We start from the raw sequence: 19,258 nt of genomic DNA, 5'->3' as shown, positions 1-19,258 counted from the left end.
GGGCCCTAGGCTCCCAACAGGTTGCTAGGTGTACTGTTGAGAAGAGTGTGTCTAGGTTGGCTAAACTGTTCTCCATATGTGCCTGCCCCAACTTGTCTCCCCCATGTGAATGAGTATAAATGATAGGTGCTTGGACCCTGTACTATTGGGGGTTACGTTTGGAGTTACAGATGGGAAGGAGATGAGAGGAGATAAATCTATGTGATTCTGAGTTAAGTGTGTTTCCTGTTCCCCAACCCAGTGTCTTGGTATCAAACTATAGCTAGTTGCCTCTTGGATTTTGTAACCATGCAACTAAGTGATTTGTCAGTCATGCTAAACACCCATAAGGAAATCTGCCTTTTCTTTCTGCTTGTCACCTTACCCCAAACCTAGTGAGTAGCATTCCTCACTTGTACATAGATTTGGTGGTGTGTACTTTATACACTGTAAAGACCTTTTTATAAGTTCAGCTAGTTAAAATGGCTGAGTTGGGTGGTTTCTTCCTACCCCCAACATTGGTTAAAATGGAATGTTGTAAAATACTAAAAAAGGATATTTTGTTTTGCTTTAAAAAGTTACCTTAAGAAATATATTCAGAAGGATAATACTGGGTAATATTCTTATTTCTATGTGAAAACCATTCAAATCATGAAAGAAAAATCATACATAGAAAATAATTCATTTATATGATATCACCTATTTTCTTATAAGAGCAGAGTTACATAAGTGAGGATAAGAATAGGGATTAAAGGGCTGGAGAGATGGCTTAGCCATTAAGCACTTGCCTGTGAAGCCTAAGGACCCCGGTTTGAGGCTTGATTCCCCAGGACCCACGTTAACCAGATGCACAAGGGGGTGCATGCTTCTGGAGTTCGTTTGCAGTGGCTGGTGGCCCTGGCCCACCCATTCTCTCTCTTGCTCTCTCTCTTTCTCTCTGTCTGCCACCCTCAAATAAATAAATAAAAATGAACAACAACAACAAAAATGGAATAGGGATTAAAGGGTGTTTTACCCACCTTAATAGGTCATATATATCTTTTCAGTTATTTCCTGTATTTAATTGAACATTTAATTTTTATAACATTTTCTTTGTATTATAAAATCATTTAAAAGTATTTCCCATTATTTGTTTTGAAGACTAATTTAAACTGCTTTAATCATTTTTTTTTCTTTTTCTTGGGACAGGGTTGAGTTTTGAGTTTATTAGCACATGTGAATTTTATGTTAAGTGTATTCTAATTAAAAAGTGTTAAATCTGGGCTGGAGAGATGGCTTAGCGGTTAAGCGCTTGCCTGTGAAGCCTAAGGACCCCGGTTCGAGGCTCGGTTCCCCAGGTCCCACGTTAGCCAGATGCACAAGGGGGCGCACGCGTCTGGAGTTCGTTTGCAGAGGCTGGAAGCCCTGGCGCGCCCATTCTCTCTCTCTCCCTCTATCTGTCTTTCTCTCTGTGTCTGTCGCTCTCAAATAAATAAATAAAAATTTTTTAAAAAAGTGTTAAATTTTAATTTAAAAAAAAAAAAAGTTACCTTAAGAGCTGGGCATGGTGCACACACCTTTAATCCCAGCACTTTGGAGACAGGGGTAGGAGGATCACCCTGAGTTTGAGGCCATACTGAGACTACATAGGGAATTTCAGGTCAGCCTGGGCTACAGTGAGACCTACCTTGGGGAAAAAACAAAAGTTTCCTTAAAAGTTCCATAGAGTTAACAAAGCAAGTGTGACCACATGCTAACTCAAGAAAAGCACCATTGCACGGGAGGTCTTGAGAGGCTCTTCTGCAGGTGTGCTTCTGGAAGGAATCCATGCTCCTCTGAAGCCATCTCTGATCTCTTCATTTTACATACCTTGTGCAAAGGTAGTTTTTCTATGGTTTAGTTATATGAACTAAGAAGCAAATTTTCTGTTTCAGTATGGAATTTAATATAAATCTTTCTTATTGTATGTCCAGCGGCCACTGCAGTCATTTGGACAGACAGGAAAAAGGTCTAAGGTATAGTAAACCTTTTGGTGTGCTGGCATGCCAAGGGCCTTCCTTCATGCTTGATGAATTCTTGTTTCCATACAGCACTACATTTAGTTTAGTTTTTCCATATTTTTATTTGGAGCAGAAAGCTTATTTTGTTTTGTTTGGGATTTTTTTTTTTTTTTTTTTTTTTGGTCTTGCCTAGTCGCTTTTGTGCATTGCTTTTTTTTTTTTTTTTAATCTTTAACAGTATTTTTTTTAATCTATAGAGAAAAAATTGCTCTCACCCATTCTTTGATTTTTGAAGTTGGAATTTTTCCCATTCCTGCTATTGCTATAATTTTCAGAACTGCAATTTGTTTGTCTTCCTTCTTAACAAGGTGTTTAGTGGCGTTCAGTGATGTATCTAGCTTGTACATTTCATCTACTTTTACACATGGCAGAAGCTAAAAAGAAATTTAGAGACTTGCTAGGGGGCTTTGGATATGCCCTGACTTATGAAATGTAGTGTTAATTGTAAATACTTCTCTCTAGTCAAGCTCAAAGTTAAAGCTAGTTCGGAGCCTTGCGGTGTGTGAAGAATCGCCACCACCCCCTGCAGCAGAGAGATCACAGGAGAACCAGGTAAAACCAATACGGAGGCAACACCTAGATTGATACCTGACGACGTGGTGGATCTAGAGGCATTCTTACATGTGCTTCAATAAAATGGAATGTGTGTGTGCTTCATTTTTATATACTTGCTAACAAAAATCTAGATGAAAAACGGTAAAAACTACTGCAGTCTAAAGCTTAGAGTAGGGATTTCTCTGTAAGAAAGCCTAGAATGTGGCTTTGAAGGAATTCCAAATGATTTCAGAAAAGATATTACATATTACAGTGAAGCTTTTGGTGAAGATATTTATAATGTAACGTCTTTTGGTTTTGGGTTTTAGACATATGTCAGATACTTACTGTGCTCTGGAAACTACCCAAGACTACTGCTTGATAATTATTCTATCTGGCCTGAATGCATTATAATGCCAGTATTCATTTTGTGTGGGTCTTGAGTTGTCTGATACTTCAAATTCCTTTTCTGTTTAGTCTTGTAAAATACGGAATATTGAGATTCAAGCTAACATCTAGTATGCTTCCTGTATTCTTTTCAGTGCTGTGACTTTACTTTTGTATTTGTCTCCTATTGTATTTGGGCACTTGAACAAAAATGCTTACAGATTCTGCTGCTGTTTACCAGTGTGGTGACTTAGGGTGTTAGTGTTTTTTTCTTAAAAGAAGAGTTCAAGCAATGTAAAAATTGTCCCCCAACAGTCAGTTTCCAGAGAAGTGAAACAGCTTGAAGTTATTTAAGAAACCATGATAGATCTTTTACAAAGAAAAATTTGGGTCATTGTAGCAGTCAGCCTCATGTTGCTGGGACAGTTCGCAAGAGGAAGGAATTTATTGAAGCTTACCGAGCACTGGGAAGTTCCATGGTGGCAGAAGTTGGCCCCCTTTCACAGGTCACATCCACCAGCCACACAAGCAAGCATATTTCAGGAACTCCAGGACAAAGCTAAGCACTTTACATATATTTAGACTAGAATTCCCCAAACACACCTTAGGGCTGGACCCCAGGATCTACCCACAGTGACTCCTCCTCCAGCCAAGCAGCTGGAGATCAAAGTTACAAGCTTTAATAAACTCCTGAATGTGTTGGGAAACATACATTCAAACTACCACAGTCATGTTAGTTGTTTTTTGTTTTTGTTTTTGTTTTTTTTTATGCAAACATCAGGCCAGGGTACTGGCTCAGTATTTAAAAGCACGTGCCTCTTAATCATGAGGGCCTGCCTGAAAGGGCCTGAAGCCACTTGATTTGGAATCCCCCTTTCCATGGAAACATTTGGGCATGTTCACATAGATTTGTAACCCCAGTCCCTGGGGCACAGTCTAGAGAATCACTGGGGCTCCCTGCTAAATGGCAGCTTCAGGTTAAAAGAGAGACACCATGTCAAGGACATAGGCAGTTGGCTGATAGAGAAAGGCACCTGTGGATCCCTTTCAGCTGCCACTTGAATGCTCACAGCGTGCACATCTGTGTACACACAAACATACTACCACAAATACACTGTACATAAAATAAATACAGAAATAAATTGTATATTTGAATCAGGTAAAATTGTTACACTTTTCCATGATTGACATGATGCCCTTTATATAGCTGTCACATACTTAGAATGTGTCCTGCTTTTAGAAAGCATTATAGTTATTTCTAAGAGGCAAGGAAAAGGAAGGAATGTTTATTTCTTTATGTACTTATTTACTTATAGGAGTAAGCAAGCACCAGGGCATATTGCTGCCACAAATGAACTCGAGATGCATGTGCCACTGTGTACACCTGCCTTTATGTGGGTACAGGGGAATCAGGCCCAGATCAATAGGCTTTGCAAGCAACTACCTTTAGCTGCTGAGCTATATATATCCACAGCCCAGGAGAAGTAGTTGATAATAAAATGTTCTTAAAATCTTGTCATTTGTTCAAGTGTCAAGAATATAGGATTCAGGCTGGGCGTGGTAGTGCACGCCTTTAATCCCAGCACTCGGGAGGCAGAGGTAGGAGGATCACCAAGAGTTCGAGGCCACCCTGAGACTACATAGTGAATTCAGGTGAATTCAGCCTGGGCTAGAGTGAGACCCAACCTCAAAAATCAAAAAAAAAAAAAAAAAAGAAGAAGAATATAGGTTTCAAAATTCCTTTGATTTTTTAATATAGCTGTGATGAAAGGACAGAGCTATATGCATTTATTTGATAAATGAGGTTTTTTAAGCAATAACATGGATTTTCTAATCAAGACTGAAATACTGGACTCTGTACTATTGTTTGGTAAACTTAAATATAAACCTTTGTCTATTTTGTCTTACAGAATGTGCTTAGTTTACTGCTAAACATTTCATATCTGTTTATTGTTAAATATAAAGAGTTAATGTATGACACACCCCAGAAGAACATTTTTGATGTTTTAAAAAATATTTTTATTATCTATTTGCAAGCAGAGAGAGACAGAGAGAGAGAATGGGTGCAATAGGGCCTCTAGCCTACACATGGACTCCAGATGCAAGTGTCACTTTGTGCATCTGGTTTTTCATGGCCACTGGAGAATTGAACTCGGGTTCCTAGGCTTTCCAGGCAGGCAACTAATGGCTGAGCCACCTCTCCCACCCATTTTTTTTATTTTTGAGATAAGGTCTTGCTCTACTTTAGGCTGAACTGGAGTTCACTATGTAGTCTTAGTCTGGCCTTGAACTCATACATCCTGCCTCTTCCTCCTGAGTGCTGAGATCAAAGGCATGTACCATCACACCCAGTGAAAAAAGTTTTTTCTAGCTGGCCACCTTTAATCCCAGCACTCGAGAGGCAGAGGTAAGAGGATTGCCATGAGTTCAAGGCCACCCTGAGACTACAGAGTTAATTCCAGGTCAGCCTGGACCAGAGGGAGACCCTACCTCAAAAAAAAAAAAAAAAAAAAAGTTCTGCAAGTCAAAGTAAAGAATGCATCTGTTTATGATTGAAGGATGCATAGTGCTGTGTTTTTAAAAAGTTCATTTATTCATTTTGTTGACAAATGCTGTATCATATTAGCTTAATGTCATAATAATCAGGGTGATATGAAGAGATGAGGATATATGAATGCAGAAAAAGTGATACTTTTTAGGAAAATTACATCATCCTTTTTTTCAAGTGTATTACATTTTATGAAAATAATTGGGAGGAGGAAAAATATGATACTATAAAAGTTAAGTGGTGAATACTCACGTAACAAAAATTTAACATAAAGATTATATGCTAGATATGAGTATCTACATTATTGATCAGAGATAATTTTTCATAATTACATTTCAAAAAGATTACTTTGCCAGGCGTGGTGGCACATGCCTTTAATCCCCGTACTTGGGAGGCTGAAATAGGAATATCTCTGTGAGTTCAAGGCCACCCTGAGATTACTGAGTGAATTCCAGGTTGGCTGGGCTAGAGTGAGACCCTACCTCGAAAAACAAAAAAAAATTACCATGATTCTCTTGAGTGCTGTGTTTTTACTTTATGGATATATTTTTTCTATTCTTACTCCTCTAAATAAAAGATACTTATTTTGGAGCCAGGTGTCTTTAATCTGAGCACTCAGGAGGCTGTGGTAGAAGAATCACTGAGTTTGAGGCCAGCCTGATACTACATAGTAAATTCTAGGACAACCTGGGCTAGAGTGAAACCCTACCTCAATTAAAAAAAACAAAACTTACTTTAGTACAATTGGAAAATAAATAGGGTATGGTAGTATGTGGACTCGATGGTAGAGACAACAACTAATTTACCTTTTCTTATAATGTAACTTTTAGGGAAATAATATGAAGTAAAACTCATTATTAAAAAGGTTGAGAGGCAATTAAAGGAGGGATGTCACTTGTGTTTGACAGCTTCTCAGAGGGAAGTGACCTCAATCATAAATGTCAATGACAGAATTAAGAGTGAAGGAATTTCAGCTACCTGTAGAATTCCAGTTATTTATAGTCAGAAGAGTTTATGTAGAAAGACTTTAGCATTCAAAAGGGTTCTTACTTGCTGGTTATGGTAGCACCCATCTTTAACCCCAGCACTGAGGCTGAGATAGGAGGAACGTACTGAGATGTTGACTCAAAAAGGGTGGGGGGGGAGTGGAAAGATGTTTCAGTGGTTAAGAAAAAATTATTTCAGGACTGGAGAAGTGACTCAGCAGTTAAGCCTAATGACCCAGGTTCGATTCCACAGGACCCATGTAATGCCTGATTCACAAAATGGTGCATGCATCTTTCCCTCTCTCTCTTTCTCTCAATCCTTGTAAATAAATAAAATATTACAAAAGAATTATTCTAAAAATTTAAAATAGCTAGGCATAGTGGTGCATGCCTTTAATCCCAGCACCATTAGGCAGAGGTAGGAGGATCCCCAGGAGTTTGAGGCCACCTTGAGACTACATAGTAAATTCCAGGTCAGCCTGGGCTGGAACAAATCCCTACCTTGAAAAACCAAAATTAAATAAATAATGAAACAAAAGGGTTTTCCTTAATACTAAAATCAGGACCATCTTAATGTAAGGCACGACAGCCATATCTGCCCAACTTTATTTTTTTCAAGATAGGGTCTCACTCTAGCCTAGGCTAACCTGGAATTCACTGTATCATCTCAGGGTGGCCTTGAACTCACAGTGACCCTCCTACTCTGCCACCATGCCTGGCTTGGATTTTTTTTTTTTAATTTTTCTTGGATTTTTTTGAAAATACATTTCATCTTGAAAATAGCTTAACATCTGTAAATTAATGTGTATGGTTTTAAAGAGAGAACTTACAAATGAAATATACTGGTCCTATGGTTACTCATCACAAGTAATGAAAAGCTTTAAGTCAGGAAGGCTCCTAAATATTCTTACTAAACGTAGTTCTAGGGGCTGGAGAGATGGCTTAGCAGTTAAGGCACTTGTCTGTGAACCCTAAGGACCCAGGTTCAATTCTCCAGGTCCCACGTTAGCCAGATGCACATCGTGGCACATGTGTCTGGAGTTCATTTACAGTGGCTAGAGGCCCTGGTGTGCCCATTCTCTCTCTCACTCTGGATCTAATAAATAAATAAAATGATTAAAAAAAATTAAACCTTTTCTCAGGATTATTTTATTTTTGCGGCAAACCAAACAGACTGGTAGGTTTTTTTTGTTGTTGTTTTATGTGTGAGAGAGAATGGGCACACCAGGGCCTCCAGCCACTGTAATCAAATTCCAGCTGTGTGCACCACTTTGTGTGTCTGGCTTACATGAGACCTGGAGAGTCGAACATGGGTCCTTAGGCTTCACAGGCAAAGCACCTTAACCACTGACCCATCTCTCCAGCTCCATGCTGTTTTTTTTAATATTTTTTTATTTTTAATTATTTATTTGAGAGAGGGAAAGATTCAAAGAGGCAGATTGGGGCATACCAGGGCCTCTAGCAACTGCAAACAAACTCCAGACACAGGCTCCACCTTGTACATCTGGCTTATGTGGGTCCTGGGGAATCGAACCTGGGTCCTTTAGCTTTGCAGGCAAACACCTTAATGGCTAAGCCATCTCTCCAGTCCCATATTATTTTAAAAAAAATTTCTCATTAATATATTTGGAAGCAGAGAGAGAATGGCCAGGCCAGGGCCTCCAGCCACTGCAGATAAACTCTAGACACATGTGCCACTTTGTTCATCTGGCCTTACGTGGGTCCTAGGGAGTCAAACCTGGGTCATTAGGCTTTGCAGGCAAGTGCACACCTTAACCACTGACCCACCTCCTCAGCCCTCTCCATTTTGTTTTGAAATACTTAGGAACTGCAAATATGTAGTACTAAATGAATAATTTTATATTTATATTCAATAACTTTTTTTGCCTTCCAACAGGAAAAAATTCAGATCCAGTTAACACAATCATTTGAAAAAGAGGAGAAGCCCTCAAAAGATGAAGCAGATAAAGAAAAAGCCAGTGATAAATTGCCCAGAAAAATGTTATCAAGAGGTGTGCAGTTTAATTTTCCTAATTCTATCCTTTAGCACTTGAATGATGGCATTTTGCATATCTATATTAAAATGACACAGCAGACTGGAGGGGTAATGTTCTTAATTATCTGGTATAGCACAATTCTGTACCTCAGTGAGACACCAGAGGTACTAAGGAAAATGATCATTGCCATTTCATACTGATCTGTCTCATGTTTAAACACTATAATCTCAGTTTGTATTTTGGCTCCACTAAAAATATCATTACTTGTTAATTCTTTACAAATAGTTGATTCCGTAACATTTAGTATTCAATAAGAATGTTCTTAGAAATCCAGAGTGTTAGTGCTTTGTTTTATGGTGCATGCTTTTAATCCTAACATTGGAAGGCTGAGGTAGGAAAATCATTGTGAGTTCAAGGTCAGCCTGGGCCTACAGAGTAAGTCCCTGGTTATCCTGAGCTATAGTGAGACTCTGCCTTGATATACTAAAGTTTTGTTTGTTTGTTTGTTTTTACTTTTTAAAAAAATTTTTATTAGCATTTTCCATGATTGTAAAAAAATATCCCATGGTAATTCCCTCCCTCCCCCCCCCCCCGACTTTCCCCTTTGAAATTCTTTTTTTTTTTTAATGAAAAATGTTTTAAGACTTCACCAGCATTTAGCCTTGCAGTTCAATAAAAATGCCCTATTAGCGGGTAGTGGTAGTGCACGCCTTTAATCTCAGGACTTGGTAGGCAGAGGTAGGAGGATCACCAAGAGTTCAAGGCCACCCTGAGACTACATTCCAAGTCAGCCTGAGCTAGCTTGAAACCCTAGCTGGCTGGGGGGGAGGAGCTATTAGTTTATAAACTTAGTTTTGTTGACCAATGTTAGGAGGATATTTAAAGGGAAGAAATAAACATGAATTTTTGAAAACATATTTTGAAACTAAGCCTCTGGCAATATATCTGAAAAATCCTAAATTTGCAAATTACTTCAGAATTAAATTCCTATCACCTACTTCCAAATTATTGCTCCTACTTTTATTAGTACAAGCAAATTAAACTTTTCCTTTGTTACCAATGGAATTATCATTTGAATTTTTACCTGAAGAGGCACTTTTGAACATGACGACAGGGTGAGTATATGAGTGGATCATTAAAGAATTCAGTCAAAATAATTCAGTCTTTCATGTGCATATACATGTAGTTATATAAGTCAGCTTTTCCTTAGTGTGGGGCATTTCATTTTATTTAAGGTATACATTATGGAAAGGGAAGGGGATTTGTTTTCAGACAACTTTATACTGGGTTTTTGTGTTGTTGTTTTTTAGATTCCAGTCAAGAATACACAGATTCAACTGGCATAGATCTACATGAATTTTTAGTAAATACATTAAAAAACAATCCCAGGTAAAAGTTAAATTTATAAGGTTTATATTGCTTCTAGAGTTACATAATTTTGCTATCTGTGTTATCAGTATTGAGTTAGAGTATTAGAATGAGATTGCAGGTATTTGAAATACACCAGAAACATTTCACTTTCATAGGACTGAGATGTTTTCTACTGTATTGACATGTATATATATCTTTTTCATCATGTATTTCTTCATTATGTAAAAATAATTCAGACTTTCTAGGATTTTTCAGAAATATAAAATTAACAACATATTTAGGCTCTGAATAGGAATTTAGATATAGAATTAATCATGTGGAAAAAAGAAAAATATATACCTTCCCCTAATATACTCCAAAGTAAGAGCTCAGTGCTTTCAATTATAGGAGATTTTGAACTCAGATTCACCTTTTCTTCTTCCTTATCATGCAAATACCTTTATCCAAAAGCTGCTTACAGTGCTAATTTGAATCAGTACTTGTGAAATCTTTTCTTTTGCCTAGGGCCTTGATGAATAGATTTTAGCTTATTGCTTATTATTTACCCCTTTGAGGCTCATGAAAAATCTGTCCACAATGTATCTCATGGGATAAAAGAAAAGACTGGACTGGAGAGATGGCTTAGTGGTTAAGCGCTTGCCTGTGAATCCTAAGACCCCGGTTCGAGGCTCAATTCCCCAGGACCCATGTTAGCCAGATGCACAAGGGTCATGCATCTGGAATTCATTTGCAATGGCTGGAGGCCTTGATGCGCCCATTCTCTCTCTCTGTGTCACTCTCAAATAAATAAATAAAACAGGAAAATAAAAAGATACCAAGACTAAGAACTCTCCTCCTTCAGATGTTAGCATATAATAAAATAACATAGTAAAATAAAAGTAAAACAGCACTATTAGGTATGGACATTTAGAAGATAATGTGAACGATGTTTATATTCTCACTGGGACTTGCCCATGGTCAATCTTGATTCTATATGTCCCTTGCTTTTATTTAAAATTTATTGCATTTGTTATACCAACTTCAAAGAGAGATCCATCAAAATAAAAAGTGGTCCCTTTTCAATGATAGGGCCTGAAGGACCATAGGTAGGAGTTAACAGGAAGTTAGGCAACTCCATAGGACTTTTCTTTTCTAGTTCAAGTTTATCCCTTAGTAGTTAGTCCCAACAAAAATGAGTCTATTCACAGGAGTCAATTCATTGAATAGGGACTTACGGAGTAGCGCACTAACCATTGTCCTAAATAAACATGAGGTATGAGGAAGACATCCGATAGTCACCATCTTTGTCCTGGAAAGGGACACATGATGAGTAAAGTATAACAATGTTGAAAAGGTTGTTAAAGCTACCGTAAAAAACAGAGATGGCGTGAGCATGGTGGCTGACACCATAACCCCCAGCTCTCAAGAGATTGAGGTCATTAGTTCCAGGCCCACCACTGCAGTGCTTTACCATGTACGTGTCCCCAGACAGAAGCACGAGGGAGGCAGTCAGGAAAGAGGGTTGCCACAGAACAGTAGTTGAAGAGAAGTTCCCAAGGAAAGACAGAGCTGTACCTCTTGATGTACCAGGGAGGTGTGCGCCAAATGATTATAGAAAATACTGACGGGAGTTGGTGACTGTGAAGCACAAAACCTACAGGTACTCTGCACCAAGGATGGTGTCGGTGAGGAAATATGGAGACTGTGATTGTCACAATGAGTGTGAAGGACTGCTAAAAAGTTAGGGATAGTTAAAGGGTACAGGGAGCTATCACACAGCAGTGAAGAATGCAAAACTATCTCACGTGAAAGGCAAAATTGTGTGCCCTTAAATTACTGAGTATGGCATGCTACCTTGAGAAGTAATGACTGAATTATATGCAGAATGATACCATAATGAAATGAGTGTTTTAATGACATTACTTTGACATAGAAAGATTCTTTTTTCACAGAGCACCATATAGGAGAGTAGAGAGCTGCTCTAGCCTGCTAGTGCCGGCCTGTAATCCCAGTCATTCTAGTGACTGAGGCCAGCCTGGGCTACTTAACTGCCCCAAATATAAAGTAAAGTAAAAAGAGAGTTGGGATATAATTCAGTAGTAGTATGAGTGAGGCCCTAGGTTCAATCCCCAATACCACCAAAAAGAAAAGTAGGGCTTGGGGAGGAGAGGACAGTTTGGAAATTTGAAAGTGAGTTAAGGAGAAGGCATGAATAGAATAGGATGTGCTGGAACAGAGTGAAAGGATGGGCAGTTAAAAGACTCTTGATTTTCAGAGGAATGAAATCAGCTGAGTTACAAATTGGAGCATCATCAGTAGAAATAGCTGGCTGGGCATTACTCTGCCCTGAAAAGGAAACAAATGATGACAAAAATCTCTGAAAAGATAAGATGTCAAAGGAGATGACAAGGGAAAGACTTGAGCCCTAAAAATAGCAGAACTGTGAGAATGCTTGGCCTACCTGTAACCAGAGGAGAACAGTTTGACCAATGAGGAAAGAAGGGGGAGTCTTAAGTACCAAAAGCATTCCATCAGGATGGGAAATTAGAAAGTTGCTGAATGCTTTAACAAGTATTGCATTTGTAGTAGGATGGTAGAAAACAGAATTCAGTGATTTGAGAATAAGTGAAAAGGTAGGAAGTGCATAGGTGGTGTTAGTAAAACATCAGTAAGGGACAAAGATTAGAAATCAATTTTATATATTCCAAGTGAACTTTCAAGCTGGGGGTTCAGCAGGTTAAGAACACTTTGCTATGCATGAGGATGTGAATTTGATTTCCAGCACCCACCCTAATAAAAGAAAAAAGCCAAGTTAATTTTCTGTCCTACTTTATAAATATACAAGATTTTTTTAAATTATCCGTATGCTTGTTTAATGTAAAACTTAACTTTTTAATATATTTGCAGTTTTGTTTGTTGCTCCCAGAACTTTTTTAACCTCTGAAAAGAAGCAATGTCCTTTAACAGTCAGTATGCTAATTATCAAATTAATAGATTGCCTCCAGCATCTCTAATCCATTTTCCATCTCTGTAGACTGACTGACTTCTGGATAGCTCATGAATGACACTATCAAATATATGGTCTTGTGTGACCTACTCATTGAACATAGTATTTCCAGTGTTCATTTATGTTGTGTCATATATCAATACTTTATTTCTTCTGTGTATGCAGTTTTATTCAAGCAAATGCATAAGTGAGAAATTGATATGGTGGCCAATGAATAAGTTGTTACCTATGTCTGGTGGTTTTAGGAATTTGAAACTAAGGGATTGTGAGAGATAAGAGAGTTGCTTGCTAAATGTCTCAGCATTTCCTCATGAAGAGATGACTAGTCCATGGTACACAGTTCATAGTACATGACCAGATTCCCATGGAGGGTTTCAGGATTGAATAATCTGGCTTGGAGAATTCTATTATATGCTAAAATATAGTGATTTTTTTTCTTTCAAAGTCTTTTTAACTTAAATGTTTTTTTCCGGATTATTATGTCATCTGTACTTTAATTCTCAGCTCAATAAATAAGCTTAGCTGGGCATGGTGGCACACACCTTTAATCCCAGCACTCAGAAGGCAGATGTAGGAGATTTGCCCTACCTCATGGACCACCTTATTGATATTTTGTTGTAAGAGCAGCAAGAACCCATGACAGATTGAGCTTGAAAGAATTTTTACAAGGTCTTAATGCTTGTTCATTCCGTATGAATAGAAAAGACAACACTTTTGGCCTTAAATGTTGAACTATAGATTTCTGAAGACAATTAAATGGTCTATAAAGCTTATATGTGATGCTTTTGGTTCACGTTGACTTTATAAGAAAATTTCTCAAGGTCATAAAAAGATAGAATGATTTGGAAAGTCCTTTTCTGAGATAGCACTGTAGTTTTCACTTTTCAGCTATAGCTCCAAGTGGGTGTAGAACACTAGATCTCCTAAGCATGTTCCTGTTGTCACTAGCAGCTCCTGTTCTGTAGAGAACTATGTCTATGGAAATCAGCATAGCAGAGTAAACATCAGACCCTTGATTCATACACTATCCTGTCCATATTAGTGTGTAGGAAACTTTCAATAGTGAAACGTTAAACTGAAAAATAAAATCACCTTCATACCTTACTTTTGAAGAAACTTTGAAATGTTTTTACATCAAGCTATGTTAGCTCTGAATTTAGTTTGTAGTGGAAAAATACTGTGTAAATCATAACCTATTGACATTTGTGATAACTTCCATCTTATTTTATATGTAATAGTTTTCTTGCTTTCTTTCAGGGACAGAATGATGCTGCTGAAATTAGAACAAGAAATTTTAGATTTCATTGGTAATAATGAGTAAGTCCTGATATTAAACAAGAAAACAAATTGCCTTCACAATTCTCATAGAATTACTAACTTAATTTTTCTTTTACTTGTAGGTCTCCACGTAAAAAGTTTCCCCCAATGACATCCTACCATAGGATGCTGTTACACAGAGTAGCTGCTTACTTTGGATTAGACCACAATGTTGATCAGAGTGGGAAATCTGTCATAGTTAACAAAACTGGCAATACAAGAATGTAAGTGTCCAGGGTCATGGGTAAACATGTTTAACTAATGCTTGGCTTCCTACAGCACCTGACACCTGAAGTTTTCCACATGGTTTAGCAGTCTTAAAGGAAGCTCTTACGTGACAGGGCCAAAAAACAGTAAGCTTGCTAGGTGTAAAATGGAAACCTGGGGTCTGGGGAGATGGCTCAGTGGTATAAAGGAACTTGATTGCCAGGCCCACCAACCCAAGTTTGATTCTCCTCAGCACCTTCATAAAGCTGGATCCAAAGGGACACATGTGTATAGGCAATTGGAGGCAGAGACAGGAGAATCCAAATCTCATGGGCCAGTTAATTTGCAGCAGCAAAAGACCTTGTCTCAAAGAAAATGGAAGAAGTGCACAAGCACAAGCAACACATGAGCTGCTTAAAAAAAGACATATCACTAGACAAATTTTACAATTGCTCTTTAATGGAATTTTTTTGTGGTAGAGTCTTACTCTAGCCCAGGCTGACCTTATACGTATGTGTGTGTGCATATGTATGTATGTATTTATATATATGGGCGGAGAGCATGGGTGTGCCAGGGCCTCTAGCCACTACAAACAAACTCCAGACGCGTGTGCTCTCTTGTGCATCTGGCTTACATGGGTCCTGGGGAATTGGATCTGGGTCCTTTGGCTTTGCAGGTGAATGCCTTAACCGCTAAGCCATCCCTCCAACCCCGCAGGCTGACTTTTTGTTGACAGTTTCTATGGGTATAGACAATATACATCAAAATTCCCTCCCAACACATTCTCCTTTCCCTCTCTCCCACACTTCCCTTCTACTGAATCCTTTCTTCTTTCCAACTACTCTCCTCTTTTAGTGTTACCATTTTCCCCCTATTATGCAGGTCTTGTTAGGTAGCATTGGCCACTGTGAGGTCATGAATATCATGGCTACTTTGTGTCTATATGACAGTATTATAAGCACTCCTCCCCTTCCTTTGGCTCTTACATTCTTTCTGCCACCTCTTCTGCCATGGCCCCTGAGTTTTGAGGGTGTTATAGAGATGTCTCAGTGCTGAACACTCCACTGTCACTTCTTAGGACTATGGTGTTGTCAGTCACTCCTAGTGGTCACTGTCATCTGAAAAGAGAAGCACTGTAACCAAAATGGATCGTTAGTAGCATTAATATACAGGCACAAACATAAGTGTTTAGAGCACAATTTGCTGAGTATAATATATGCATTTAGCTATACAACAGTACCTATAGGCTTTTGGTTAGGTTTTCTGTATAAAACATGAATTCCCTCCTGTGGAGTGGGCCTCAAGCCCAATCAGAGAGCAGTCAGTTTCCCCTAAACAGACATGCCACCATTGCACCAGGTGGTAACTTGCCTGGCTGGCCAGACGTAAAAGCTTGCAGGCTCCACTGCTGGCTAAGATCATTGATGGCCTTTCTCCTTCCAAAGGCTGCATGCAGCATAGCTCTTTTCTTGACAGCTTATTAACAGAAGAGATTTCCAACTCTGGTCCAGCTTGATTTCTCAATGACCTGCAGCCAAAGCAATGTGGAGTCTTCAGCAGGAGGGAACGCAACCAAGAGTATCCCTGCACAGCTCCTTACCAGAAAGTATCCACCCCCGCCCGGCACTGAAGTGTTTCTGATGACAGTTTATGGCTTTGCGCACATTCACCATCTTCACAGGATACTTCTACCCAAACTCTTTTTTTTTTTTTTTAGCATATGTATTATTAGGTAGTGAAGAGGTAGGTTTTGTATGACTTATTCATAACATCTTAAATTTTGATTAACTCTCATCCCACCTCCTCCTATATCCCCTCCCCCTTAGACCAACCCCCAGTATTCTACCCCTCTGTTTACATATCAACTATAACATCCCCTTAAGCCCTCCTTTACCTTCCCGTCCACATAATTAATTGTTACTAACAATTGTTATTAGTTAATAACAATTTAGATAGCTATGGTTAGTCTCAGGTAGGCTTGGTGTAATATTTAAAAGAATTGAGGGGCTAGAGAGATGGCTCAGTGGATAAGACACTCGGCTCAAGCTCAGGAGTACAAGTTCAACACCCAGACTCAACACACAAAGGTCGAAGACAAGCTGGCCTTCTGTAATGCCAGCATGCTGATGCTGATGGCTGAAGGGGACAGAAGAGCTTCCCAGAAGCTTATGGTTAGACACACAGCAGAGCTAGAAGCCAGAGCAGGAAACCCTACCACAAAACGATGTGGACAAAACGCACATACTGTGGCCATAGCCACACTCAAACACACAGATTTAAAAATGAGGTGGACAGGTGAGGACCAACCTGAGAGTTGTCCTCTGACCTCCACACGTCACCACGGCATTCAGGTACCTGCTTGTGCACACATGAACATAAGCATTAATAATAATAATAATAATAATAATAATAATAATAATTGTTAAGCGATTAGTTTGTTTTTGTCTCCCAAATAGTCTTCCACTTTACTGCTCCCCGCCCCACCTTGTTCCCCCTTGTTTTCTCCACAATTCTCAATAAAGTGGAATGGTTAGTAAATATCATACCATCCATACTGCTGTGTTCCCCTCCTGGGCTATGTCTTAACTTACTGAGGATAAATCTTAAATGGTTAGGAAGAGCCTTTCACTTTTTAAAAATAACTGCTTTCAAGCACTAGGGTCATAGCTCAGTGGTACAGCACTTCCTTTATAGTATTGGTGTCATGGACTGCTAGTAGAGTTCCCTGCAAATAGAAGCAAAGGTGCCTAAGTTATAACAGGTACACAGGAACTCTTCTGCCTCATCTATAGGGTAATCCCTAAAGTAGCCAGTTGAATTCACCAAAGGATTTTCTTCTTTCATTATTTTATTTTGCTTTGTTTTCTTGTTGTAGCAGTAGTGGGTACTTGCTTATATCTTTGCTTGCTTACTTGCTTGCTTTGAGGCAAGGACTTCTTATATAACTGGACTTTCATTTGCTCTATAGATCAAGCTAGCCTCCAACTAGCAGCAACTCTTCTGCCTTAGCCTTCCAAGCACTGGTATTATAGGAGTATCCTACCACACATAACTCAAAAGATTCTTTTTATCGCTTTATTTATGGTAGCTACTCCCTGTCATAATGTATGGCTATTATCTTTAGGTGTCCCATGTAATGTTCTTCATTCTCTTGTTTTTCTGCCTTTCCTGAAGTGTGACTGTAATCATTCAGTTTGATTGGTTTTATATAGTTATCTATGTTCCTTCTGCTGTAATGTCCTTTGTCCTTCTAATTACCATATTGCTTGCTGAAACTAAGTTGATAATTTTCCTTTTCAAACAGTCTTTGTCCAATAGGTATATTTAATATTTCAAGCAATTATTCCTACCACTATAGTTAATAGAAGTTATTATCCTAGAGGGGAAAAATCCTCTCTCTGGTATTATTAGAAAATATGGACCTGATAAAATTTTCACCATGTCTGCCCCTTAGACTTTTAAAAATATCTGTTAATCAATCTTTTTCCCAGCTAATTATGTAAAGATTAAAGTAGGATAGTAATCATTAAGATAAGAGCTGAACTAGAAGTAACTAGAACTGTAAGTCCTTTAACCAGTACCTTTCAACATTACTCAGAGCTGCTGGATACTCAAGCACATGTACATTAGCAGGCATTTTGACTGACATTTTGACTGTTGGCTCTCTAAGGTTTTCAATACAGTGTAACCTCAGTTATTTGAATTCTGTGAATAATGTCAGAAAGTGTTAGGTTCTCTTTGTGAAGGTAATCAAAAATTTAGTAAGCATAGATATCTATAATGTACTTAAAGAAGTATGGGTTAATAATATAATTATCACTAAGCATTTCGGATCATTGAAGTTACACTGTATTCTTCTGGGATGTGAACAAGGCTGTAAATCAGAAAGCCTTAGAGATCTGCTCCACATTGAATAAAAACAAACTTACCTTTTCCTCATAGGGATACTACCCGCTCCAGCGTTGAACCAGTGGTGTTGTGGATGTCAACAACCGGGTGTCCACTGGGGTGTCTCATTGGAGCGGGAAGTTGGCGATTGCAGGGCAGTAAATTCAGGCATCTTTAAAAGAAAGAGGTAAGACAGTCTTAAGGTTAGCTGAAATGCCTGCCAATCCTCTTTTGTGTGGGAATCCAGCTGCTCTTAGAAAAGTTGCCAGGCCCTTGGTTAAACCTTAGAGTCCCTTTGGAATCTCAGCCAGTCACCCTAGTGCACCCGAGTAGGAAAACGTGCCTTTGCACAGCTACAGGTGTAGGCAGTAGAAGTAAAGGAGGCTCCTGGGGCCAGATAAGCCCACTGCCAGGGTCAGAAATAGATAGATAGTCTTTCAACCCCCAAAGGCAGACTTCTCCTTTGGTTGTCAGGCTATTTGTGCTCTTATCCTTCTTCTGTGTACAGCATCTGCTCTCTGTTTTACTCATTTTACAATCAGGTTTCTTCAGGTTTTTAGATAATTCTCATCTTCAAATCCTTTTTCAATTTTATAGAGTCGGCTACCATATTAAAACAAATATTCCGCAGTGTTACTTGGGTCATATATAATGAAATATTTGTAGTGTGTTCAAAGTGTCATTACCTAGATTTATGCTTAAAAAGTTAAGTCTTCTAATACTTACAGTGTATGTACATGCAAATATTGACTTGCACAAGATGCAAAAAACTGCATAAGGATATGATTAGATTTTTTAAAAAACATTTTATTTATGTACTTGGGGGAGGGAGACAAAGGAAGAGGCAGGTAGAGAGAATAGGTGCATTAAGGTCCCCAGCTACTGCAAACAAACTCCAGATGCATGCGCCGTCTTGTGCATTTGGCTTACATGGGTCCTGGGGAATAAAACCTTTGTCCTTAGGCTTCAAAGGCAAATGCCTTCACTCCTAAGCCATCTCTTCAGCTCCTAATTAGATT

General features: G+C 38.7%; 1 protein-coding gene across 3 annotated transcripts in view; it reads left to right on the top strand.

The window, feature by feature from the left end:
• R3hdm1 (R3H domain containing 1) overlaps nt 1-19,258 on the top strand; it is a 135,479-nt gene that overhangs the window by 45,281 nt on the left and 70,940 nt on the right. For 2 of the 3 annotated variants that reach the window (XM_012951075.2, XM_045149296.1), the window contains exons 4-9: nt 1,932-1,973; nt 2,481-2,570; nt 8,371-8,485; nt 9,781-9,859; nt 14,085-14,144; nt 14,228-14,368. In XM_012951075.2, the coding sequence (XP_012806529.2) occupies nt 1,932-1,973; nt 2,481-2,570; nt 8,371-8,485; nt 9,781-9,859; nt 14,085-14,144; nt 14,228-14,368 (527 nt within the window). The remainder of the gene's footprint in view (nt 1-1,931; nt 1,974-2,480; nt 2,571-8,370; nt 8,486-9,780; nt 9,860-14,084; nt 14,145-14,227; nt 14,369-19,258) is intronic. The other variant, XM_045149297.1, reaches the window with a different exon arrangement.

Source organism: Jaculus jaculus, chromosome 5 (assembly GCF_020740685.1).
Source record: "Jaculus jaculus isolate mJacJac1 chromosome 5, mJacJac1.mat.Y.cur, whole genome shotgun sequence".
NCBI classification, from domain to species: domain Eukaryota; kingdom Metazoa; phylum Chordata; class Mammalia; order Rodentia; family Dipodidae; genus Jaculus; species Jaculus jaculus.
The sequence above is the reverse complement of the archived record's forward strand: the minus strand, read 5'-3'. Positions and strand labels throughout refer to the sequence as shown.